The sequence below is a fragment of the Emydura macquarii genome, unplaced genomic scaffold, assembly GCF_026122565.2.
Source record: "Emydura macquarii macquarii isolate MOO-44397 ecotype Brisbane River unplaced genomic scaffold, CSIRO-AGI_Emac_v2 contig_1477, whole genome shotgun sequence".
Lineage (NCBI taxonomy): Eukaryota > Metazoa > Chordata > Testudines > Chelidae > Emydura > Emydura macquarii.
This window is the reverse complement of record NW_027131614.1, coordinates 19,213,513-19,240,723: the sequence shown is the minus strand read 5'-3', so window position 1 is coordinate 19,240,723 and position 27,211 is coordinate 19,213,513. Positions and strand designations below refer to the sequence as shown.

Below are 27,211 nucleotides of genomic sequence, written 5' to 3'. Positions count from 1 at the left end.
GAGATACGTGAAGAAACCTCATACTGAGTACAGTCTGTTTCCGAGCTCAAGTGAGCCCACTTGCACACACTGAGAAAAATCTGTACTTAGAGATATTGGTTGCTCGCAATATAAAAAAAAATTACTGGCTTTGTATTCTAATGTCTTTTCCACCGTACCTCCCCATACAATAGTTTTTAAAATAAGGCAAAGTAGAAGAATTAAATTTGTATCGGTACAGTCATGTTTGCAATGAACAGATTGAACATGTAAAGTGAACTATTGTGCAAGTTTGAGAACCACCACCCAAAGCTGTGCACAGCATGGTTAGTCTTTTAGCTGAACTAAAACCAGAGTTCTTGTTTCAAGTCTTCTCACTTACTTAGGATTCTGATTCTGCTTCAGTGCTGCAATGCATTTCCCAAGGATAAAAAGAGAATTATTAATATTCCCTGCTTCTTTTAGTCTGTCTCCAAAGGTATGTGTTTTATTGCACCGTTCAGACCCAGCCAAATCACAGAGAGACATTCTACAGGAAAGAGTTAATCAGCAATTTAAATATTGTACAAGTTAATACAATTTTTAATACTATTTATTTTCAGGTATGTTGATGTGATAAGAACTCAACATTTCTGGACACAACTGAGATGCATTCTACAGAGTACCTTCTGTTTGCCAAAAGCCACTGGACAATCAATCAAACATTAGAAGGTAAGAAAATGGTTTTGTACAAAGCCTTGCCTTCCAATACAAAGACCAGAGTCAGACATCAGGTACTCATAATACAGCTACAGTTATACACTGCAGTAAGCTTAAATATGAATGTTAGTATTTCCATACTCTATGGAGTTAGTTAAGTCAGTGTCGTAGCCTTTATTTTTAAAACAGTGGGATTTAGTGCATTCAGAGAACAGTATAAAACTCATCTAATTTTTTAGTACCAGCATTCATAGGAACCCAAATCTCAGTGTGGGACTATTCCACAACCAACTGATCCCAAAACGAGTGCTACCAATTGAACTGGTGAAGCACCTTCCCCTTGAGGAGAAACACACACTGAAAAGTACTTTCATCATGTTCTAGTCAACTTCAGTACTGAGAACTGCAAGGTAGTACTAAGACCGAGCGTTATACAATGCAGATGGATACTTTCTGGATGCAGGGTAGAGTTTGTTTCTTTCTGCAAGCTTCCAACTTTTGTGCAAAGCATGGAGCTCCCCACAGGTTGACTTATATCCCCAAGTGTCAACATTTGACAAAAGTTGCATTACATGCTACCAAAGTTTGAATTAGGCCTCTGGTTTGCCCCCATCTAGCCCACTAGAATGCTGGGAGAAATATTTATTCCAGGATAAATAAGTACATTAAAAACTGCATTATGAGGATGTTATTTAGCTTGCAAAGTCAAGTATCCAAAAGTTCTGCAGTGCCCAAAAGTAGATTTGCATAGGCTTCAGTTGCATGGGCAGTTTTAACCCATTGCATGTATATGTTTAATTATATGATCACATACTATTTCCACAAGATCCCTACCTCATTCAGTACACAAGATGGATGCTGCTCAGGGAATGAGGCAGCTGTTCAATCTCATTCAGTTGGTGACCCTACCTTATTTACTGTACACTAACCAAAGTATGCTGACAAATACAGTACACCATGATATTTTCTAATGATTTTAAATTTGTATCTTCCCCACTTAGAAAATAAGAAACTGAATCACTGGCAGAGCCATGATTTGAACTCCTAACATCCCGACTCAACTCCATGCTCATTCCTCCAGATCACACTGTTACTGCCTGGGCACCCACAGTTCCTATTAACTTCAGCTGAAGGCCTGAGTGCTCAGCACTTCTTCCTGTCAGGCCCCAGATGGGGAGCCCACAAAATGAGGAACATGATTAACAGCACTTGTCCAAATTTTGGCTTAAATGACTTCATTATCATATATGAATACAGCAGAAGCAGGGATAAAAGAGCTCTCCTGTTCGGCATTCACCTGTCTTAAATCACAGGAACATCCTTTCATCTTCCTGCAGTCCCTATTTTATTCTTCACACTCCTACCAATTTCTAGAGGAAGAGAGAAAGGGATCTTATAAACATCTTCATTCACTACACAATCCTGATTCAGACCCAGAGCACTGCCCATTCTGTGCACTGCAGAAAGCAGGAGTCCTGTGGAAAGAAGTATATCATTATGTATATACACAAGTGAGCTGAATTAAAGTTGTCCAGGCAACCTGACATTCCCCAACTTGTGAGTGCTTGACTCTGTCACCTAAACATTATTTTAACAATGAAGTTTCCTAGGTTGTTTAAAAAATAAAATCTTGTTTTACTGCTTTATGTACAACACCCATCAGCCCGAGATCATGAATTACTGACAGAGTCTGGACTCAACTTTCTGCATTGCAGCACAGTGTGAATTGCGACTCACTACATTAGAAGACAGCAGCAAAGGCAGTTACCTCCGGGGAGGTCTGGTGGGGTCATGTACTGAGTTGGTGGACACAGCAAGACTAGCTCCCCCACCATGGTGACCCCAAGGAAGGGTTGTCAGAGGAAGCCTGTCTTGCTCCCACACTCCCTGAGGCGCTATTGCCACCTGCAGCTCCCTGAGCAGTATGTGCTATTGTTGCATTGGTCATGGGTCTAAAATAGCTGTTACCACTCAAAGATCTTGGAGTCATTGTGGTAGTTTTCTGAAAACATCCAGCCAGTGTACAGTGGCAGTCAAAAAAGCTAACAATGTTGGGAATCATTAGGAACGGGCTAGATAAATAAAGAAAATATACTGCCTCTTTATAAATCCATGGTATGCCCACATCTTAAATACTACATGCAAATCTGGTTACCTCATCTCAAAAAAGATACATTGGAATGGGAAAAGGTACAGAAAAAGGCAACTAAAATTATTAGCGATATGGAGCAGCTTTCATACGAGGAGAGATTAATAAGACTAGGACTTTTCAGCTTGGAAAAGAGATGACTAAGGGGGGATATGATACAGGTCTATAAAATCATGAAGGGTGTGGAGAACATAAAACTGGTTAGGAAGGGTTATTTACTCATAACACAAGTAGGGGTCACAAAATGAATTAATATGCAGCAAGTTTTAAATGAACAAAAGGAAGTATTTCTTCACACAATGCACAGTCAACCTGTGAAACTTTGCCAGAGGATGTTGTGAAGGCCAAGACTCTAACAGTGTTAAAAACAAAACTAGATAAGTTAATGAAGGATAGGTCCATCTGTGGCTATTAGGCAGTATGGGCAGGGATGCAAAACCACTCTCTGAAGTGTCCCTAGCCTCCGTCTGCTAGAAGCTGGGAATGGATGAGAGGGGATGGATCATTTGATTACCACCTTTTATGGTCATTCCCTCTGAAGCACCTGGTATTGGCCAGTGCCGGAAGACAGGATACTGGGCTAGATGGACCATTGGTCTGACCCAGTATGGCCATTCTTATGGTTTGAGCCAACTGTTAGATGTTCATGTTCTGTTACCTTGATAAGCTGCTGAAAGTTTCCTTGAAGAACACTAGCTACAGAAGGGAAGTGGCAATTTTCATAAGTTTCTCTCAACCATATCTGAATGGAATTTAATGGGACCAATAAAGGCAGTTTTTTGGCCCCAAGACTTTCTCCCCTACCAAGTTTTAAAGGCCTGCTGCAAACAACATGGCTCTGAGATACTTAGAGGTCAGAGAATAATTTATAATTCAGAGTGTTAGGCAACTTAGACATGTCTGTCTTCTCTATTCTCTAATAAAATTAATTATGGGGGAGCCAGTAGTAACAGGTACTTACTCTGAAACTCCAAGAATACGAGGTTCATCTTCACCACTTAGTCGTAGTAGTCTGATAGAAAATATGCTGTGACTGGTAGGGAAACAAACAGGTTTTCCTAGTCAACAATCTTTAACTTTACCAAGTATTTTGTTTTTTACAAGTTGTGTGGGGTGAACATGTATAAGAGAAAATTAAGTGTCAAGACAAAATAAAAGTTAAAAAGAGCATCTTTGTAATGCACCAATTTGAACAGCCAATAAAAGTAGATCTACTGTGTGATAAATACCATTACAAAAAACGTAAAGAGCTAAACAAATTACAGTTACTTGAAGCATGGGAGTTAATGAGTGGAATTTTAGGTAGTAGCTTCAGAGGAGAAAAAAAAACGGTTTCCAAGATTCATACAAGCTGTTTGGCTTAAGTCGTATAAAGAAATCTACTGATCCGTGAGGTTCATTTTTGAATCCCTGAATGCAAGAACTTCAGACAGGAACTCTACTTTCCCATGTGTTTGGAATATGAACGCCTTGGAAATAGGAGTTTATTTGGAAGGGGATGCAGGAGGAATATGTCAGTCAGTCTAGTAATTCACCCTGATTCCTAGCACATGCATCATTTAATTATTGTTCAGTTTACCCGATATTTGGTAAGGTTTTCCTGGTGCATTAACATTTTAATATCACATTTGTTTTAGACTCCAAGACAAGAAAACACTACTTAACCTCCTCAGAACACACCTGAGAATCAAAAAGCAGTTACTGCTCTGACAGTTATACTCTGGCTGTTAGGCCAAAGAGGGAAACAAATTTCAGAATACAGAATGCTCTGCCCTTAATTCCTCCTGCACAGTGTGAGCACCCCACTTAATCTCTACTATGGAATTTGGTGGAAAGGTACTAAAATAGTCAAATCACAATTCATGGAGGATTTTACACATCAAAACTAATTCCATTAGACTCAAATTAACTGGAAGTCAGTATACTTTCTGGAGCACCAGTTGCATGCATGAAATTCTGCTAAGAAAGCAGATAGCTGTGTTCTGCACTAGCTTAAGTGGTGATCAAGCATAGCCTTCCTCTGGAGTGGATAGAGACTGCCACTGTTCAACAAGGAAGATCACAATCGCCTGTTGAAGGCAGATTGACAAAGCATTCTTGGCCAACAGACAAATGGACATCATGCAGTAGAGGGCAAAAAGGACCCCTCCCCATTCCCAAGTTAGAAAACTGAGTAATAAACTGGCATACCTTTCCAATATAAAATCCCCTGCCTTCCCTTCCTACCCACCCCCCCCTTACTTCCACCTAACCCAGTAATATCAATCCACCTAATCTCAGTCTTTTCTGGACTGAGCTACAACCAGCCTGCTATTATCCAGACACAAAATGGAAAGCTGAATTGTAATATTCTAGTCTGGCAAAAGTTAGACAGTTGAGCATCAGCATAAAGGTAGTACACTTCAGGTTTAATATCATCATGGTCTCTGGTCTTGCACACATATTGAATAAGTGAGATGAGGAGGAAATCCTTAAACAAAAAAAAAAAACCCAAAAACCCTCAGCTGGATACAAGTTGCCTAATACTACCTTCTGAGACCTGAGAGAAAACAGCCACTCCAATCTTGTTTCATTTATCTGTACCAAGCTCTGCTGATTTGTTGCCATCTCAATCAACTGTATTAATCTAATGAGATTAGCATAGATCTATTTTGCAGTAAACTAAGGAGATTAGGGCAATTTCCGTACCATAACTAGGTTTAAGAGATTGAACAGGTAAAAAAAAAAAAAAAAAAAAAAAAAAAAAAAAAAGCACTCCAATTATTGGTAGACCTGCTTTGCCATAAACCTTCTGAGTCTTCCCCTCAAAAAGGGAAATTAGTGACAGGCTGATGTACTGACAAGAATATAAATCAAGCAGAGTCTTCAGCAATCAACTAATAATTGCTCTTTTCAGAAGTATTTTCAAAGTGTGTTATAATTTTATTTTTTCAGTTTAACAAAAAGAATTTATAAAGTACAAGGACCTGTCTATAATTACAGGAAGCAAACCTTCTACTTGAGTGCTGGTTCATTCTAGTGCAAGCCAAGCTTCGGTTCTTATTTCCTATTTTTAATATTTTGCAAGCCTCTTCAGTGCTCTGAACATTGATCCACTTTAAGTCTGCAGAAAAAAAGACTTGTTTAAAAATACATTGAGTCATTAATATTTGTACAGGACAATCAATGTCACAAAAGTAACACAGTTACCTTTAATATAAGAGTTTCCTCCTTGATCCTCACAGATTCTTAGAACTTTGCGTTTTTGATTTTTTGATGTAGCCAATGCATCCATAAGGTCATACACATACTCATTATAAATTTCACAGAACGAAACCCACACTGAAGACTGCATTCTCTGATGCTTACTCCCATCAGTGTCATGTAGAACAGAGTCATCCACTGTTAACCATTAAAAAAGCTTGATAAAACATTACTCAAGATAAAAAGTTACTTGCAACCTTATTGGCAAGTCTGAAATTGTTCTGCAGCCTCAGAAATTCAAATGGCAGAAAGTCCCTATCATACATAATTCTGTAAACAAAAATGTAGCTGTTACTTCTCCCAATTTTTTGAATATACTTAACTATGGAGCACAAATGCTTGAGCACACTTGACAAATTGGTCCCAAATATTCAATGTTTCCCATCAAACTGCAACTCAAAATAAGAACTTGGGAGCAAACAGACTTGAAAGTATTTGCTGGTTTTCTTATTTTCTCCTCTTTTGCCAACCACCAACTTAATGTTTCTAGCCACAAGTTCTTACCAAACTTTTCTTTTTGTCTAGCAAAATTAAGCCACCACTTAAATGTAGCAAAGATATCAAAGAAGGATTTTAAAATGTCTTATTTCTCCTCTACATTTCACAGTTTGAAAATGAGATGAAGTGAATCTTTGGCTTTGACTTTTCAAAGGAAATTTTCTGCTGGCCAGTTCAGAGAGTCTCTGCTTCCACATCCTCCAGGCTTAAAATGATTCTAACAGACATCTTCACTTTTACCATATGAATTCAAGGTTATTTTACCTAGCTGGTCAGAAGGCAGAACTGTTGAAGTACAGCTGCTGAAAGAGGCAGAGTCCAAGATACACAATGAAGCACCCTGAACTGTAGGAGATTTCAAAGTATCTTCTGTGTCCTTGAGAAAATAAAAAGTTGTTATAGCCAAGTTAATAATTTATTATCATATTGAAGAAATAGTGCAACAGTGACAATGTTATGTTGTGCTTGTCTTCACCGCCAATACTAGTTTTTGAAAAAAGGTTATTTAATTACAGGATACAAAAACAATGGAGAAAGATCGTAACTGTAGTTTTTTTTGCAACTAAGGAGAAAACTGCACCCATGAAGCAAAATCAGAGAACTCTTAAGCTAAAATTTATATTCAGTCATCATTTCTTGGCCTCCTGCTGGCAGCCACCATTTTTACTAGAAGTTTTACATTTGCAACATCAGCAATAGTAGAGCGCCTAGCAGACTGCCATAATCTCTTTTCTGAAATATTGTGCTCACTTGCTCCCCATGCCAACAACTTTATCTTCAGCATCTTGAACAGCACTCCAGGCATCTCCTTCCCCTCCCACAACTATATTTCCTCCTCTCCCTATTTTGACTCTGCTTCAGCTGTCATTCTTCAGTCAGTCAATATTTCACATAGATGGGAGCAGGCAGGCAAGAATATGTAGACCAATTGCAATACAGTACAAAAGCTTCCCCTACATGGACAAGAGCAAGCAACAGAACAGAACTTCAGATTCTGATTTCTCAAATGATGGAGAGTACAATTTGTCACTATTGGGAAAGTGAGAGGTGTTTCATCTAACAAAATGTGAACAGTGAACTCTTTCTATAGTAAATCAGTAAGCAAAGTGGAAGCTGTGATGGCATCCACTTGTTTAAAAAAAGAAATGGTTAGGTTATCTAGAGAACCTTCCTGAGTAGAATTGAAGTAGAAGATTGCAGACACTGTGTCTGCAATCTTCATAAAGCAGTTAGCGATGGGATGATAGAGGACATTCAGACATATACGTCAACCTATGACTGAACTAAAAGGAGTTCTCATCAGTAGTTTAGAAAAAAGCTATACAGGTAACAGATTAGATAATCTAGTGGACCTTTTCATCTTAAATTCCATGAATAGGACAAGTGCCTTGAATGTACCTGCTTTGAATTTCAAGCTATTACAATTTGAGATGTTACTAGAACTTTTTCAATATAAAAATGGTCTGTTTGTCAGATGTAGTTTCAAAATTACCCCAAAATTTATCTGCTAGAATCAGAATTTGGCCTCAAAACAAAAAGCTGTCTCTGCTGTGATTTAAAGATCCATAGCTTGTTCAAATTTTTCCAAAGTAGTATATCCAGGCAGCTCTCTTCCTCTGCCCTTCACATACTTGTTTGCATTATAATAGTCTCATAATGAAGAACAACCTTCCCATAGGACACAACTAAAACTCCATAGTAGCAAGAGGAAAGAATGAAGCCTTAGCAATTCAGAGAGAAGTTCAAAAGGTTTTGCTGTATGCACTATACACAAGACAGATAAGTAGTCAGGTTACCAATTTATCTGCTATTCATAAAAGACATCCTCATCAGGACCTGTAAGTAAGTTCATTTATGAGCTCTCATGATTGTATTATGGCAGTTTTGGCATTGTAACATTATAATGCCAGTTTTCCTTCCTAACTCTTTTATAAGTTTTATTAAGACCAGAATACTTGAAAGCCTTATGACAAGAATTCAGGGTATTATTTATATTACCATAGTGCCTTGGAGTCCTAGTCATCAACTAGGACTCCATTGTGATAGGAGCAGTATAAACAACAAGATAGATTGTAAGCTCTTTGGGGAAGGGACTACCTAAGTATAAGACAAGAGACCACAGATGGGCACAAGAAGACAGATGGGGGAGTGCAAGGAAGCAGTGAGACAATATTGCTTGTCATGACAGGAAGTGGTACCAGCAGCTTAACTAGACAATGTTTTTGCAGGCATCATAACAAATGAGATGTTTAAGGAGGGTTTTGGAGGATAATGTAGTTTTGCATATGTTTACAGGGAGCTCCTCAGCACGGGAGAAAGCACAAAAAGTGCATCTTTGAAAATTTAACAAGAGGGCAATAAAGGCTGGCATCATGGGCCAGAGTCAGTCAATATCTTGATAGCAAATGACTGATAGGCCATGGTGGAGGCTAGGCCACGAACGACCTTGAAAATGAAGACAGCAATTTACATTTGGTGGTATAAAGAAGGGGAGCTAGTGCAGGGATTCAGAGAGGAAACGTGATCACAGCAATGGGCTAGGAGGATGATCTTTGCAGCTGCATTCTAAACAACTATGAGTGAGGTAAAACTACATTTGTCAAGGCCAGAGGAAAGGATGTTGCTGTAATCAAGATGCAAGAGGACAGCATGGACGAGAGTTTTAGCTGGATGGATGGAAAAAAAAGGCTGTATTTTAGGGAGATTATACAGAAAGAATCAGCAAGACTTAAATATATCCTGTATATGAGGACTTAGAGAGGTCTGAATCATATATGATACCCAGATTACAAGACTAAGTGACAGGTAGGATGGTGGTGTTGTGCACAGTGATTGAGAAAAAGAGGAGGAGGAAAGCAGATTAAGACCTCTGTTATAGCCATGCTGCCCTTCTGCTGATGGATAGATATTCATGAAGAGAATTGAGATATGCTGATATTTTAGTTTGGACCGCTCTGGCGCAGAGAGGTAAATCTGTGCACTGTCAACAGAGATGGTGGTTGAGTTGGTGTCAATAGGTTTTTTGGGTTTTTTTTTGCATTTGACTATCCACGAATACACAATTTTTACCCTTCCTTTTTCATAGCATAGACCTATGTTCATAGTCCCATAGTGTCCAAATTACTACAGCCGTTCAAGCAGAGAAACGTGAAGCAGCCAATAATAGTTTAACTAATGGAAAATTTGGGCAGTATAGAGAATATCTTCAGAATAAGGTATGGATGGCAAATCAAGTTTTTTAAAAAAAAAACAAAACAGAAAAGCCTTTCAAAATCACGATCTCTAGAAGAGGAATGGTTAAGTACTGAATTTGTCTACAAAACACTTTCCAGAGAAGATTAGATTACCTCAACTTTCAGTAACACAAGAACTTTCAAGACTTCCACTAATGATTTGGTACTCCTTTGGCACCTGTCTTTCACTGACCCTTTTTCCTAGGTCTTTCAATGAATTTTTTTCATTTGTGGTTCTCAGATCCATATTTAACATTGTATTAAACCAGATTCTGATCAATCAAGTTTAGGATTGTAGGGTTTGAATGAGCTGCTAGAATAATTTCAAAAGAAACTTTTCTTATTTCTGTTCTCCTTTGTTGAGGGGTAGGTCTCCAATAGCTAACTGGACTTCAAAAGCTATCATGCCTATTGGAGCACATGGAAAGGGCTATTGGAAGGGAAGAAAATCCATTCACCTCCTCACTAATCCTATAGCCATCCAGGCATATTGGGCTGTACATAGTATATTTTTAAAATGGAAGACTATGAGTGCACGTTTTGGGTTTATCAGACTGGTAGTTAAGAGCGATTGTATTCTCAATATGTATCAAACAGGAGCTTAGGGTAAACATTGCAAAATGGACCAAATGACTTAAGAGCCTACAGTCCCCACTGAATTTCATTAGGACTAGTATACTTTCGGAAAAAAAATATTTTTACCTAGAATACATTTATATTCCTTACATAAAGCCTTACTCATGCTGGAACTGAATTGTTTTGGTAGCCTGATTTCAGCTTCACATACATTTAGAGACCAAATCTGTCCACTACTTTTTTTATTCAAGGTATGTTGCAACCAGATACTCATCTGAGGAGGAGGAAGAGATCAAGGTTCTATTGATGTTATCTTGAAAACAATTACACAAACTGCAGATGACCCTCAAAAGCACATTAGCCGGTTTCAAACTAATTCTATGATACTTTTCACTTCCCTTTCCCATGTCTGTAGCAGACTTAGTTTCCACAAAGTTCCCATTAAAAAGTTGAGCATATGCTGCATGTATGACCTGTTGCTCTTATTTTTAAGAAGGCTCCATATCTTAATTGACACTGCAGATCTTGCATAAATCTGACAAAGGAGTTCAATACAGCAGCAGAGCCTTGTATGCAAGTACTAAGCAGTTTTTTTATTTTTTTGGTTTTAATTAAGGGGAAGATTTAGAGGTTAGTTCCTTGTTACCTAAAGTATTTGCTTACTGACCCCTTTGAAAGAAGCAAGAACAGCAGCTTTTATAGTTTCTTCTTGTTTAACTTGTATGTCATCTAGTTTTCTGACATAATTGCTTAAGTATGGTTTCAAGTTCATCTTCAGGTATTGTCTTCCTCTTATGTGGTGAAAGATCATATCAAGAGAACGAGGCAAAATGCCACCATCTTTTGGAGAACCTGTGAAGAAAAGTTAGTGTATTGTAAGTAGTTAGTCTCACTAAAAGCATTCATTGGATTTTATGAAAGTTGTATTTGTTTGGCACCTTGAATAGTGAATGTTTTGCCTGCATTAGTAACCCCATAGGTAAACACCAGTCCATTTGCTCCAACAATATAAGCTTTTACTATCTCTTTCATTGTGCCTTCAAAAAAGTCTTTTTGAGTAGTTTCTGGTCCAAAGACCTAAACAAAAAAAAAGACAAGATTTCAAAGGACATCTGGGAACAGCTGAAAAATGGATTACTAAATGATACAAAGAATTTTCATGTATTACTTAGTGCTGAATGGCATAAGATAACTTAGTTGCACAGAGAAGGTTGAACAGACTATCGGCTTCATTTTCTGTATCCCCTATAACTGATCAAAAGTTTGTTGTGGCTTCATGTCATACATGTTTAATTAAAACTATTGAGATAAATACCAGCCTGCATTTATTTCTAAACACCATTCAACTGGCAAGAACCAAGAACAGCCTGAGCTCTTCATCACATGCCAAGCATCCTGAAATAAGAATCACCTATACTTGTATTGCAGAATAGGAGGGAGCCATATGAATAAAATATGAATCTATAATTCAAGAGAGACTCAGAAAGACCAAGTTTTAAATATGAAGTTATTTAATAAGTTATGCAAACCACTCTCTCTCTTGACACTGGGAGAACAGAAGCTCCTGTAGTCCTTACTGGATTTTGCATTCATGGGTCAAGTAAAAAGCAAAGCTAGACTTCAAGTTTGAAAGCCATAAAGCTTCCAAACTCTCATGAGGGGAACATGTGCCTTTCTAGATGACATTTTAAGTAACACATTCCTATAATATTTATGCACCCAATTGTGACCTAGAGGTATAGTGAAACCACAGACGTTTGTATGGTCATACTTTATTTCCTTGGGCTATATCAGTGGTTCCCAACCTCTTTGGCTCGAGGGCCACAGATATTATTTTTACAACCCTGAAGAGCCACAGCAGACGCCCCCCGAACCCCTCCTTCTCATTAATTGGCATTTGCATCAAAGTACAGCCTTCCTGATGAATTAACAGTAAACGAGTCCTATACATTGTGTTTTGTTTCAAAAGCAGTTGACAAGATCCCACCAGTGATTCAAATTTGAAAGATCATGTTTAACAACAAATTATACTACAAATACTTTCACTGTAATGCTAAAAATGGAAGAACAAACCACAACTATGATTTCCCATAGGGTAAAAATGCCTTCATACTATAGAGCATAGCATGAAAGTTAACATACCTTAGTGAAGGTGAACTGATGTACAGACTGTCCAATCCCCTTTTCACTGTTTTTCATTGTAGAGGATTCTTTCGGTGCCTGCAGAGTTACTGTTTCTGGATTTTCAATAGTTACACAGTCCTAAAGCAAAGACACAGAAATTCTACTTTCTAAAATAGCTTTCCTGAAGAGCACACCTTTGTCTACTAGAGCTTTAACATTGTAATAATAGGTTTTAAAATATTTAAGAGGTGCATTACAACTTTAAAGGGACACTAATATCAGATCTGGACCAAAACATGGGCTTTATAAAAGGCAAACTTTACAATACCCAAGGCCATTAAAAATGTTGCCAAGATTCCCTCCAACCACTCTTATTTCCCACACACTCCAAACACCTGTAGAATTTGCAACCCAAGCTTCACAGTACTATACTCATGCAAGAGAACTTGAAAACAAAAATGGATTGGAAACTGACTAGTTTTCTCCAAGCTGGACAAAATGTAAACTGAACAGCATAAATAGTAGATACTGGATTTGAAGAAAAACAGCAAAAGTCTTGTGGTACCTTAAAGACTAACAAATTTATTTGGGCATAAGCTTTCGTGGGCAGAAACCCACTTCACCATTTGCATCTGATGAAGTGGATTTCTGCCCACGAAAGCTTATGCCCAAATAAATTTGTTAGTCTAAGGTGTCACAGGACTCTCATTTTGCTAAAAACAGACTAACATGGCTACCTTTCTGGATCTGAAGAGTTTCAATTTGAATGATGTGTGGTGTTATTTGTAACCTAGGAAAGGAAGCTTGTTCTAGAGATTACATGATTTAACTCCTGCCTTTTAAGTATTAGAAGACCATAACTGAATCCATTTGATAACTGGGGTAATTAAAGCTGGACAAATAAGTTATTTTTTGATTCACTTGCAGTTCTGAAAAACTGAAAGATTTGGTTCAACCCAAATTGAAACCAAAATTTTTTGAAGTTCTTGGTAAATTGAAAGTCAATAAAAGTTTCATCTCAAGTTGTATCAATGTTTTGTTCAACCTGACCTTTTATTTTAAGAGAAGAAACGAAGAGCTGGATTCACAAGCCAAAAAGGTAGTGCCCATATACCCTGTACCCTAGTGGTTACAGCACTTGGCTAGGATGTGGGAGTCCCACAGTCAAATCCCTAGTCTGGAGTAGGGACTTGAAATGGATCTCCCCACTAAGGGCCCTAACCAGCAGGCTACTGGCTATTTTGGGATGGGTCTTAATCTCATTCCTTGAAGCTGTTCCACTTCATATAAATAATTCGATAGTCATTGGAGCAGGAACTTGAACATGGAACTCCTACATCCCAAGTAAGTGCTCTAACCACGGTACAAAGTTGCTTAAGTCCCCAGATTAATCTAGTCCAGAACATTTTTTTTTGGTCCACAACTATTTGAGAAGCTAGTCAAAATAATTTCAGCCAATCCAAAACCGCATTTTTTGGCAAATAAAATATTTGTATGGAGAATTTTAAAATATTCTGTATGGAGAATTTTACCCCATTAACTCTATTTATTTTTTCTGTGTTGTGCCTTTATGCTACCTGTCATATTTTACTTTAACTGAAAAAGCAAGGGATTAAGGATCAGACTTAGTACAGCAGCACAGTCAGAACAGTTTACTGGACAAAATTTAATACATTGTTCTGATCTTGTTCTGGTTTGGCTTTCCACATTTACTCAAACTAGAATATACGAATCAGTGAAAGAATAAAGACTGCAGAGAAGTAGCATCTTTCCAGGAGATGGAATTGTCATATTTGAGGCATTCTTAACTTTAATGCTGAGGAAGAGTGCTGCCTATTGGTTTCAGAGTTTAGAAACTGAAAGCTTACAGAAGCTTGTTCTATTTTAGAACTATTGAGATGAAATGCAAGTGTTTTCCATGGAGAACAAAAAAAAAAAAAAAGTCATTTATGGACACTATAACTAACCTGAGATTCATTGCTTTCAAGCTCTGCCTTAGAGAAGGGTCGGATTCTCAAGTACACTTTCAGAGGCTGATATATCTACTCATTTAAAAAAAAAAAAAAAAAAAAAAAAAGCATACCACATGGTTAAATCTACAGTATTTGGGATTGCTAACTTTCAGCGGGTCAAAGATTCCATAGCTATTTTTACCAACTTGCATCTGTTTTTTCCCACCTCACCTCCACCACTCCATTGCTGTGACTTTTGCACTACTATCCTCCCACTCATCTTCATGTCTTTTCTGAGCTATCCCTTATGTCTGGAACTCCTACTTTGCTAAACTATCCACCTCTTTTCATTCAAATTCTTTAAAACATGTTTATTTCACACAGCCAACCCAACATTAGTCCACCAACAGCATGTTTTTATTTTAACAAAAACTGCTCTGCTTCCATCTTCTGGTCACCCTGTGCATTGTATTTAAATTATATTGCTTGTATAATAATTGGCAAGTTTGTACTTCAGTTTTATAATAGTGCAAAGTACATTACTGGTGCTCAGTAAACAAAGGGCACCTTCCTCCTACCCCCAAGCCACAGCCCTTTTACCATCCCTTCAGAAACAGCTATGAAGGGCCTCTTCTTGGCTGCCAGGGAATGACAGGGATGTTTACTAGCTGCTAACTTCCCACCTAGCTACTAAAAGGCAAGTAACCCAACTGAGTCTCCCCTTTGTTAGCAGATAAAGGGACTCTAATATCTTTCCCTTCCTGCTCAGCTATGTGAACAGAAGAGGTTAGCAGTTTGGAAACTGTAGAATACCTGTCTGTTTAGCACCTTTAATTACCACAACTCTTCAGACCACTCATTTGATTAGTACTCTGTCAAAAGGGCAGAATGGATGGAGTGCTGACCAAAAGGTCCTGAAGCAGCAGTCCTGCTGCTGTAAGATATCATGAACAGTAGAAACAACCTGCATGCAACAGTTACATTGCATGAAGTTAAAAGGCTTGCCGGTCAAACAAGAGTATGCATCGATTTGGTGATCATGATGAGAGAGCTACTAAGAACACTGATTTGGGCATACTCCAGATGGATGTTGTGGAAACTTCCACAGGTACCTCTGCACTACACTTTTTCTTCCTCTAATGTGTAAGACAGAAGTTTTAACATTTTAACTGGTATATTTAAATTTGCTGCAGGACATGATCTGTTTTCAAGTGAAGAGGAAAGGAAATAGATTTTAGAAAAGGGGAGTTCTCAATATGAAGATAAACTTGTTAGTGAGTTATTGCTACTTAAATGCAAACACCATTAGAAGAAACATTACAAACACCCCCCACCTCCTGCTGCTGTTCATTAGCATTAGATGTGACTGCTAACTCCATGGGTGAGGTTTTACCCATCAAGTCCTCATAACAGGTGGATTCCAACACACCACAGACTGCTGAGGATGCATAGCTTCCTTCCTCACAATCCATTCTCTTATCCTGTATGCAGAGATAGGAGTAAGAAACAACACATATGCTCTCACATGCACATGGTGGAGAGTATGCAAGAAACAAGATTTTTAAATAAAAAAAATTCCTCCTGAAGGGATGGGGGGTAAGGGGGTGAAATCAAAGGACATGATCCCCAGAACTTGTATTCACCCTTTACAAATGCTCTGCAATGTAAGAACCACATTTTAAAAACTGTAGATAGAAAATGTTTAGGATTTCCTGTAGATGCTATCACCTACACTACCAGGCTGGAAACATGGGTACTCTCCTGTAAGATCTGATGGTCATGCAGTTCACACCTCTATGATTTCTTTTCCTTTGCAGCTGTCAGAAGGGGTTGCCAAAATTGTGTGACCCACAAGGTGAAGGCGCTCACATGGCACCCTACAAGATCAAACTCACACTGAGCACAATTACTCTGCCCTCCTATAGCTCTAAGCAGACTGCAACTGGAGAACACGTGGCACTAGGATCAAAGGGCAGAGTTTAGCTGAGTGAATGGAGGCATGAGCTTCTTCAGTCTCCTCCACCTTCTGCCCCCATTTGCAGAAGGGAAGTGGAGACTCAGGTGAAGGCAGCGCCTTCCCCGAGGACCCCCATGAATCAGTGGCAGAGCCCCGCTACTTATTGCGGAAAGAAAGCAGCTGGCCACCTAGCCTAACAGCTGCCCACGGCCGGGGTCAGCCCCATCAGACGCACGGGCTCAGCACGCAGAGATGCGAACACCAGCCACGAGGCGCCAGCCAGCCAGCCACGCGCCCACTAGCGCCCGCCCCCGACACTGCAGGCATGGTTCGGGCCGCGCGGGAAAGGTGTCCTCCCCCCCACCCCTCTCAATCTCAACGTGGGCGGGGTGGTTCCAACGCCTCTCGCGCGCCGCCTGGAGCGAAGCAGTTCGCTGCCAGTGCCGCGCGCTTTAACCACCGCTAGCTACCTGCTTGCTGCGTAGTACATGCGCCCCCTCCCCCCCGCCGCCTTTTGTAGCGCGGGGCAGCGAGGCGCTGCTTCCCGGGGGGGGCGGGGTAGAGCAAGTGCCTCCCCGATTGGCCGCGCGCCTGGTGCGCAGCAGGTGCGGTGTGGGCGGTGCCAGGCCGCAGGTGTTGCGGGTGGGCCGCGGACTCGGAGCCGGCTCGGTCCGAGCGGGGAGGCCGGGGAGGGGCCCCGCTCACCCCTGGAGTGGGGAGTCCTTCCAGTGCTGCTGCCCGGGGCGGGGGGGGCTCTTATCCTGCCAGTGATCGTCAGTCACCCCCTTGTGCAGGTTGGGGTGGCTCTAAGCACCCCAGGGACCCCTGGACGGGGCTTCCTCACCCAGGGCAACCCCTAGCGGGGTCTGGGCAAATCACGCTGTGTGGGCCTGCATTCATATTGCGGGTTGTTTGCACCTGTTTTGGGATGGGTGGCTTCCTGAATGTCCAGTGCTATGCGACCAGAGTCAGAAATGCAAAATCCACCATCTTTGTTGTGCTAAAAGAAATCTGGGGGGGTTTGGTCACCTTTTGGGACTTACTTCCATTCTTTCTTAGGGCAGGGCTTGGCAACTCTTGTGATGTCGAAGCATGGCCCCCTCCCCAAAGCACAGGGCCCAAGGCAGTCGCCCCAATTCACTGTACCCTAGGGACAGCTCTGTCCTTATTGGTGTCTGTTTCCAGGGCAGACGGGTCAATTATTCCTGCCCCAGCTCAGCGGCTCCAAAAATGCCTGTAAGATCCATCCAAATGAAGTGAAACAGGAGGGGAGGACATGAGGTACCAGCCCCCAATGTCTCTCCAGGACCTGCCTGGTACTAAGGGACCCACTGTTAGGACAGGCCCCAGGGCTAGGCCCTCCATTCACATGGGTACAGCATAGGCGGCAGTATCCCCATGGAGTCACCCCAACCAGAGCATCACATCTGGTTCTGGACTAGATTGATTGTCCAGGCCTCAATCTCCCTGCTGAGGCTGCCAGCAAGGCACCAGCTGCTGTGACAGGGCCCAATGTCCATAATGACTTGACCTGAGACCTCCAAAGACACAGCTCACATGGGACATCAATCATCAAACAGCGACAGCTGGGCAACACCAAAGAGGGCTGAATTTGAGCCGCCCCCTGACCCACGTTTGCGCCTACCCATGCCTAAAAGCCTCTCCCCCAGCTAAGGGGAGCTACTAAGCCTGGGACTCAGCTAAATTCCAGGGACAACAAATGAGAAACAGAAACAGGCATGAAGATCAAAGGGTTAAACAGAAGGAACCTGAGGGGGACACTGATCACAGAACCCCGGACAGCGCTCACTGCTCCTCGAAGGTGTCTAAGGAACCAGCAGATGCAGCCCAGAGGAACTCTGCCCAGATGCATGACCCATGTAGAGAGCAAGCTGGATGTCCAGCAGAGGGCACTGGCACACAGCCCTAAGACTTGGAACTTCCCAGCCATTGTTTTAAAACAGTCCCTCTGATTAAGCCTGCATTTTTACACAGAAAAAGATTAAATTCAGACCAGATGATTATGAATAGTAATGAGATAGTCTAAAGCTAGTGGCAGCAATATTGTGGTTGCAGGAAGGAGAGGGGAAGTAATTGTTAAAACACAGGACTATACATTGAGACTCCCACTCCTTGTTCCTGGGTCTGTCACTGACTCTGAGGCCTGGTCTACGCTAGAGTTAAGCAACATAATGTAGCTTGATTTTGTACTGTAGACGCCCTGCCCCAAACCCACCCTGAGTACACTGTCATATAGGGAGCAGAGCCTTGAAGGTAGGTAACTTTAATTTTCAACACTGTTCAACATTTTCATCAGTGATCTGGTAGTAAATATAAAATCACTCCTGATAGAATTTGCAAATGACAAAGATTGGTAAAGTAGTAAATGATGACAGGGTGGTCATACAAATCATTCTGGATTGCTTGGTAAACCAGGCCCAGTCAAACAAAACATGTTTTAACATGGCTTCATGCTGTAGTATGTCTCCAAAGAAGGCAGGCCATACCTACAGAATGGTATCGTATCCTGGAAAGCAGTGACTCTGAAATGGATTTAAGAGTCACAGTTGACAAGCACCTCAACATGAGCTCCCAATGGGATGATGTGGCACGAAAAAGGACTAATACAATGTATGTATAAACAGTTGAGTAGGAGCGTACCAGTGATTTTACCTGTGTACAGCACCGGTGAAACCAATACTACATATATTCCTAGTATCCACTTTTTTAAAAAGAAAAACTGAAGGCGCTGAAAAGAGCCACAAAAAGTATTTGAAGGCAGTGCCTTATGTAAGATTTAAAGAGCTCAACCTGGAGGACGTGAGTGTAGTGCAGTGGTCCCCAAACTGTGAGCTGTGCCCATCGAGAGGTGGGGGGGGACAGAGGAATATTCGGGGGGAGTGCAGCCCAGGCCAGACCCCACAAGGGGATGAGGCGGGAGCCTCACCCAGCCCAGTCTACCCACAGCTGCGGCCCTGGCCCAGCCATAGCCCCAATCCTGCCCCCAGCCTCGGCCCAGTTGCAGTTCCACTTCCTGCTCCACTCCTGGCCTCAGTCCCAGCCACAGCTCCGACTGCAGGCTAGCCACCATTCCATTCCCAGCCCTAGACCTTCCCCAGCCTTGCCTCACTGTGGCCCAGCTCCTAGCCCTGGCTCCTGGGGGGTGTGTGGACAGGGATAATAGGGGATGCAAGGTAAAAGGTTTGGTGACAACTGGTGTAATGTTTAAGTACTTTCAGAGGGAGAAAATATCAGTCTCTTTAAAGGGCTCTTTAATCTAATAGAGAAAGGTATAACAAGAACCAATGCCTAGGAGCTGAAACCAAATTCAAATTAGAAATTAAGCACAAAATGTTAACAGTAAGGCTGATTAATATTTGAACAATTAAGGGAAGTGGGATTCCCTATCTCTTGGTGCCATCATATCAAGACTGGATACCTTTCTGATACAACAGTAGTTATTGGGCTCAATACAAGGATAACTGGGTGAATTTTAATAACTTGTGATATAATAGCTCAGACCACATGATCTGGTAGGCTACTGTGGCCTTAAACTATCAATTGATCTATGCTTTAATTTATCCATCTGTAAAACTGGTTTACTAATTTTCATATATTTCATAGGAGATTCTGATAAAAACTCTTTGCTTTTGGTAAGGTACTTTGAAAGCTTTTGATAAAAGGGGATATAAAAGTGAAAAGAATCATTAAGGAGCCTTTGACGAGCTGATCTAGAAATGTTTTACACCATGGAAAAAATTGGATGGTATGACATTTTGCAGTTGGACTTTTATAAAATACTGATATATAATAAGTAGCTGTTTCCCCACCCACTTAGTTTAAGGATAGCTTTTTTTTTTTTAATGTATCACAAAAACTTGTAAATTGGTGTATTTTAGAAGAATCATTATTGGAAGATTGAAGTGGTATAGTTGTAAGGAATGAAGAAAATATTTCTGAAGAATATACTGATTGGCACAACTGGAGTCTGTACAATTTTTACTTTTAGAGGAAAACGTAATGATTTATATTAGTTTATGGTGCTCGGAGCATATCATCATCTCCCATCTCTCTGAGGTACTTCGACACTGGGATGCTTGACTATTTCACTAACAGTGTTCTTTATAATTACATAAATACAGGAGGAAGGGAAAAATAGATTTAGAAAGATTTGTTTTCTAATATTAGCCTGTGGGGGTATATACTTCACCTACACAGTATTTTTGACTGTAAGAAAGGAGGTAAAGTTTGAAGTTTATCTATTTTCAAAGCATCCTGCAGGAACAGGCACTTTTTGAGTTCATAGTGCAACAGGCCCTCAAGAGTACACTAGAGTGGTGATGTGAATATATTTGCAAAGAATGAATTAATCATGCATTTCTTTCAGCCCTTTGATGAATTATATTGGGGATTGAATCAAGTATTACAGCTCCTTAAAACTTGGCTTTAGTTTCACCCTTAAAGTTTTGTTTTTACCCCTTTACTGCTCTTTGATGTACAAACCATAAAGCTAACATTTGAAATATCAGGTCTTTCTCTTGAAGATCACTAGATTTTTGAAGGCTCTTAAAGGTGGTGGCACACATCCAATTTTTGGTTTGCCTATCCTTACTTTGCTTTATGCATAAAAGGGAGGGTTGACATGTTTTGGGTTTTTTTCCTAACCACACTAGAAATTCAATTTCTATCAACCTTTGAAAACTTAGGAGAGGTCTACACTACAGACCTATATTAGGGTAACTAGGATGCTCAGGGGTGTGAAAAATCCACACCTCAAAAGCAACGTAGTTATACCAATCTAATCCCCCTCTGTAGAGGGCCCAGCTTCTCCCATTGACAAAACTACCATCTCTTGGGGAGGTGGATTAATTACACTGATGGAAGCTCTCCCATCAGCATAGCAGCAACTTCACTAAAGCACTACAGTGGCACTACTGCACCAGTAGAGTTGCATGGCTGTATGTGAAGACAAGCCCTAAGACTGGTGAAATATTACAAGAACAAGTTAAAACCAGTTGGGATTGGATAAGTTTTTGAACAGATTGACTAAAAAAACCCAAAACAAACCAACCTTATCAGCAATTTAACTTCAATGCTGAATTCACATGTGAGATTAAAGAGGTGTTTGTTAAAGATTCAACATTGTCACTGCTTCAAATAAAGTCTCACAAGAAGTATCCCCAGGAGCTCTTGCAGATCCTTGGTTTTACTAAAGACAGACCCAAACAAACATGATTTTAAAAAGAGCTTAGCCTTTCTTTATACATCATAAAGGAGCAAACTAAACTGGATTCCAGCCTTTACAGTTCACTGTTAAACCAGACTTTATCTGAGTAAAGGGACAGAGTACAGCCTGTAAGTTTCCAGGCAAATAAAATTCACTCTGAAAAATTATTTTTCTTTCCTTACTTTAAAGTTCCTTTAGGGCTTAATGGCTATTTGAAACATTAAATCACACTGCACTCCCTCCTTCAAAATACATTATTTTCTTGAATTTACCATTGAATTATATTTACTTCTTTAATGTAACATTCACCTCTACTCAAGACTTGGCCAACCATTCCCCACAAAATGCCTAGTTATTTTTTTTAATTGCTAGGTCACTTCATTTCAGTTCTTTATTCAAGAAAGGATCATGATTCTGGACTAGGTTTCATACACACACAACAACAATAAAAAAATTACAAATTGACTTTTATTAAAGCTGAGGATAGGTATTTAGGCATCGGCAATAGTAACTTCAACTTCTACACCTGGCTCAATGCTGATAGAAGTGATCTGCTTAACAATCTCAGAGGGACTGTGTAAATCAATGAGACGCTTGTGGATACGCATCTGGAAACGATCCCAGGTCTTAGAACCTTCACCACAAGGTGTTTTCCTAGTAGTGATTCGCAGAGTCTGTAATAGAAAGTGGAATAGTAACCAAAAGATACAGACAGATTTATGTAGAGGTTTGGACTAAAATCAAAACTTTATATAAACTAATGTCATTAAAATATTGCTTGCTGTATTTTTACATAATTGTAAAAAGTTAGCTCTACTTATCTTGATGGCCACCATCACCTCTTTTTTGTAGCTGCCTAAGGAGTTTTAAGTCAAAAAGAGGAATGCAGGTAGGAAGCAGGTCAAAATCTTCTTCTGCATTTCTCTTCAACATGTTTTGCATTAAACAATTTAGTCATGTTTATGCAAGTTACTAATCGATTCATTGGTTACAGTTTAAATATATTCAATCCAGTTTAATCAGATTACAAATAGTAAAACAGAGGGAATGCCATTTACAAATAAAATCTTGTAGAATTAATCATAAGTCATAAGTACCTTAGTAGGCATGCGAACAGGTCCCTTCACTTTTAGATTCTTTTCCTTGGCACCTCTGATCAAATCAGCACAGACTGTAAAAGAATACACAATTGTTTAGAAAAGTTTAATTGATCTATATTTTCCATTTCATATAAAATGTTGGCTCAGAATAGCGTAAATAACGATCATATTAATTCAGTTTACAATTTATCCTCATAGCCAACTACATATGGAAAAGAGGGCTCATCCCATAATTAGCAAGGCCACTTGTACTTTTACTTTTTAGTGTTAGATTAACTAGTTAAGGACTTAAGGGTTAAACTAACATGGTTTAAACACAATTTGTTTTGAAGGCCTGGATCAGGCATAGCTATTTTAGAAGAGTGTTTACAACACACAGCTAAAACATTATTCAAGAATGTTCATAGTTAAAACAGTTTGGCTAGCATGGATTAAAAAAAGTGTTTAAAACAAGTTAAGGTAACAAATTTATTCCTTAGTTTACTTTAGGTCACTGGCAGAGTAGGTCAATGGCTGTGTTAAATACAAAAATCACAATTCATATGCTATTACCTTTGGTTGGCAACTTCCCTTATTAACAGGGTATGTTTTGCAATATTTGAGACTTCAAATCATAAGCAACCCCAATTTAAAAAAGAGAAAAGAAAAAAGAAAAAAAAAAAGTGTTACCCTTCTCAAGGGACTTTACGTTGCGACTCGTCAAGGTAATTCTAATTCGATGAATTGCTACTTCCTGTTCCACAGGTGCTTTGCCAGAATCTTTAAATGCCTGAAATGTTAACAGTATGAATATTAGAAACTACGGTCAAACTGGTCAGCATTGCATATATGCTCCTAAAAGCATTCCACCTTCACTAAAATTCAGACCATTGTAGTTATGGACATATCTATTTTATAATTTACTACAATCCCATCAAAATGATGTGTATATGATGGTTCTAAATGGGAGAAACAGAGGAAGAACAAGAAAAAGCAAGAAATCCGTTTCAGAGATTACATTTTGTATGGTTACTCCAACAACTATTCATCTTGGAAAACATCAGAAGCATCCCACACAGACTTTTGTGTCTATATGGAACAGGCCATGTAGCCACTGAGCTACCTCCAGAGTAAATACTTTTATCACGTAGGATAAGGGCTTGTCTACACTTACCTCCGAGATCCGGTGGCAGTTGACCAGTTACACAAGCTATGCAAAAATTTTTGCGTAACTCCAGTCAACTTCTGCTTCTCTTCTGTGCACCGTCTTCACTGCACTGGCAGCGCTATGCCACTTGAGAAGGTGGTCTTAAGTCGATTTCTCTGGAATGACTGAGCGGGTATTCACTGACTGTTCAGTCGATCCAGAGAAATCAAGTGAAGACGTAGCCTAAGTCTAGACTACAAAATTAAGTTGACCTAAGTTACATCAATGTATGGCCACCACAGTAAGTGAATCAGTTTTACATGCCCACATTATGCTCCTTGTGTTGGCTGTGTGCATCCTCATCAGAAGCACTTGCAGATTTAACTGCCAGTGTAGGGGGTATTGGGGGATGGTTTCCAAAAGGCAGCAACAGTTTATGTCAGCCATGCAGTGTGACCTAACGACATCAACTTAAGCGCTATGACTCTTGCAGAGTTGGAATTATTAAATTGGTGTAGTGGTCGAGTTACATCGGTGGGAGCTACATTTTAGTGAAGATGCTTACGGAATAAGCTGTCTTGCATCAACTTAACTCTGTAGTATAGACCAGGCCTTAGTATAGTGTTGCTGTACCTGCATCAGTCCTAACTCCCAAGATATTAGCGAGACAAGGTGGGTGAGAGAAACAAGCTTTGAGTGACACAGAGCTCTTTCTCAGGTCTCGAAGCGGTACTCAGTATCACAGCTAAATACAAGATTAAACAGATGGCTCTGCCTATCTTTCCTAGATCGGAGAAAGAGCTCTGTGTAGCTTGAAAGCTTGTCTTGTACCCAAACAGAAGTTAGTCCAATAAAAGATATTACCTCACTAACCTTGTCTCTTTAATCTATGTAGGGGCATATAAATCCACAATACAGTTTATCCTTGCTGCAAAAACAAACATTGATGGCATCAGCAGGAAGAGAAAAATGCCAGTATCATCGCGTATGCTAGCCATGTGATAAACAACAAAGATGTGGCTGGTCAGGTCAGCAAGTTATAGGTGCGCATCTATCAGGGGACACACACACACACACACACACACACACAGAGGCGCGCACATTTGGATCTGGAAGCGCTTTGCAGACAGCGACAGAGCTGGCGAAAGGCGGAGGAGCTCAGCGTGCAACACAGACGCGGCCCCGCTTAGCTGAGGGAGGCCATTTCCTCTGGACACATCCTCGCTCATCACACGCCCCCGCGCTGGCCGGGCTGGACTGTCCACATGGGCCAAAACGAGCAAAATCTAGTCATGTAGCCCGGGGGAGCGAGGGGTGTCGCGGCCGCTCCCTCGCTGCCCGGCCCGCCCCCGTGCCTCCCCCTACTTCCCCGCTGGGGCAGACAGTCGCCGCAGCTGGGGTCTTGCGCCAGCCCGGCGCCCCTGTGGACCAGCTAGAAAAGAGCCCCGAGGTGACAAGCGGCAGCGAGGCCGGGACTGGGAGCCGGGCAGGGAGCACGCGGCGGGTAGAGGCCCGGCAAAGCGCTCGCGGCCGAGGGGAAGCGCCACGCGCCCGGCTCGCGCCCACGCGGCGCCCTCACCATGGTTGCAGCAGACGGGGGCTCCTGACCGACTTATTCCCGGGCGGGGCGGGGAGGCGCGGCCCAGCGAACAGCGGTGAGTCAGGAGGGCGGGAGGGGAAGCGCGGCGGCCTCACTCGCACACAGGCGCAGCGGAGAGAGAAGGAAGAGCGGCGGCGCTCGGCTCTTATATAGGCGGCGCGGCGCAGCGCTCCATACGGGCTTCCAGCAGCGACCTCTCACGCCGGAAGGGCTGGGCTCCGCGTAGGGCCGCACCGCCCCTCTGCCGTCAGCGGGCCGCGCTGGGAGCCGGGGTGCTGTCTGCTGAGTGTGACGGCGCCGCCAGGGGAGGAAGGGAGTGAGCGGGCCAGGGGCTGGGTGAGGCCGCCGAGCTGACGAGGAGAGCGGCGCAGGGCACAACGTTGGTGTCCTTTGCCAGGCCGCCTTCAGGGGGTGCCGCGGCTGGCGAGCCCTGGCGGGGGCTGCTGCGCTGCGTGTGTCTCACAGGCCCGGCCCAGCGTATGCCCTGCAGTGCCCGCCCCGGAGCTCAGCTTTGTCCCCCGAGCCGCTCGCCTCCCCGGGGAAGGAAACGATTCTTCTTTTGCAGCTCCAGCCCGTTGGGCTGATCCAGGTGGCCGCAGCCGGGCTTGAGCCTTTGCAAGCAGGACTGAGCTTCTGGGGACAATAAATACATCTGTAAAGCCTGGGGTTAGTCGGGCCTCAAAAAGAGAAGTGCCCACAGCGTCACCGCTTGTTTGGAAAAAGAAAAAGAAAGAAGGAAAGTCACTTGTTTTAACGTCACTGGCATTTGTGGGGTGATCTGTCATTACAGTGGTCGCTCGGGAAGCTCTCAAAGGATGGTGTTATTGCAGCAGAGCCCTAAGCAGTTGGTTTCTCCTAACTTAAACAAGGGAAAGATAAAAATATTGAAACGCACCTCAGCCAGTGAGCGAGAAGTCTGGGGTAGGCGCCACTGTCCTACTGACATTAGCTTTAAAATACAATTGGACAGCTTTTCCCAAGTTTTAAAAGGCCAAATCATACACCATTTGCCCATCTTCAGTACTTTAGTTACGTTCTGTGGGTGTCTGCAGAGGCAGGAGGAGAAACACCTTCCCCTCCCATACACATACGCTCCACTCCATATAAGAGCAGCAGATACCGCAGTCTCAGCCTTTGTACCAATCCTAACAGCAGATACAGCACCTCCATGATTCCATTGGCTTTAAATGTGTAGGACTTTGCAGGATTGCAGCCTTAAATTGTTAAGATGTGGAGTTTAAAAGTAGTAATTATAGCCAACAGAGAGTTCATTAAAAAGTCTCCATAATGTAAAGTAATACATTCTTTAAATGAAAGAACAATAGACAAGTATTATTTGTGTGACAGTAGTGCATAACAGCCGCAGTCATGGATCAAGATTCTTGGACTAAGTGCTGTTCAAACACATAGCAGAGACAAACCCTGCCCCAAAGAACGTACTAGCATTTTAATTTCCTTTCTTTATTCATAGAGTTGGTTATCGTAGGAACAACAATACCTTGATATACAGGCTATCTTGCTTCAAATGGTAGTGAACCTGTTTCTCTCTATTCATGCAAAGTATTTATATTACAGCCACTACTATACTATCTAAGGGCAGAAAGAAACTTCAGTTAACATTGAGTTAAATCCTTACTGGATCCTGCTCCATTTAGTCTAGGATTTATCCACTTATACTTTATTTTCTTTAAAGTCACCTTTCCCTTTTAGTATTCTTTTGCTTCTGATATTGTGGGAAGACTTCTACT

General features: G+C 41.3%; 2 protein-coding genes and 1 non-coding gene across 4 annotated transcripts in view; all 3 read right to left on the bottom strand.

The window, feature by feature from the left end:
* Positions 1-16,872, bottom strand: part of LOC137156754 (kinesin-like protein KIF20A) — a 43,302-nt gene extending 26,430 nt beyond the window's left edge. For both annotated transcript variants that reach the window (XM_067553755.1, XM_067553756.1), the window contains exons 1-10: positions 15,788-16,872; positions 14,469-14,543; positions 12,520-12,639; positions 11,316-11,454; positions 11,045-11,229; positions 6,833-6,944; positions 6,017-6,208; positions 5,819-5,930; positions 3,789-3,860; positions 362-508 (exon numbers count right to left, since the gene is read on the bottom strand). In XM_067553755.1, the coding sequence (XP_067409856.1) occupies positions 362-508; positions 3,789-3,860; positions 5,819-5,930; positions 6,017-6,208; positions 6,833-6,944; positions 11,045-11,229; positions 11,316-11,454; positions 12,520-12,639; positions 14,469-14,543; positions 15,788-15,925 (1,292 nt within the window). In that variant the 5' untranslated portion in view covers positions 15,926-16,872. The remainder of the gene's footprint in view (positions 1-361; positions 509-3,788; positions 3,861-5,818; positions 5,931-6,016; positions 6,209-6,832; positions 6,945-11,044; positions 11,230-11,315; positions 11,455-12,519; positions 12,640-14,468; positions 14,544-15,787) is intronic.
* A 5,215-nt stretch (positions 16,873-22,087) lies between these two features.
* RPS20 (ribosomal protein S20) lies at positions 22,088-25,598 on the bottom strand. Its single transcript, XM_067553753.1, has 4 exons — positions 25,443-25,598; positions 23,407-23,506; positions 22,735-22,808; positions 22,088-22,311 (listed from the first exon to the last, which is right to left on the bottom strand). Exons 1-4 carry the CDS (start codon positions 25,443-25,445, stop codon positions 22,129-22,131), a joined length of 360 nt encoding a protein of 119 aa, XP_067409854.1. The 5' UTR covers positions 25,446-25,598; the 3' UTR covers positions 22,088-22,128.
* On the bottom strand, positions 22,874-22,938 carry LOC137156885 (small nucleolar RNA U54). Its single transcript, XR_010920941.1, has one exon. It is a non-coding gene; the product is annotated as a small nucleolar RNA U54 (small nucleolar RNA).
* Positions 25,599-27,211: the final 1,613 nt, after the last annotated feature.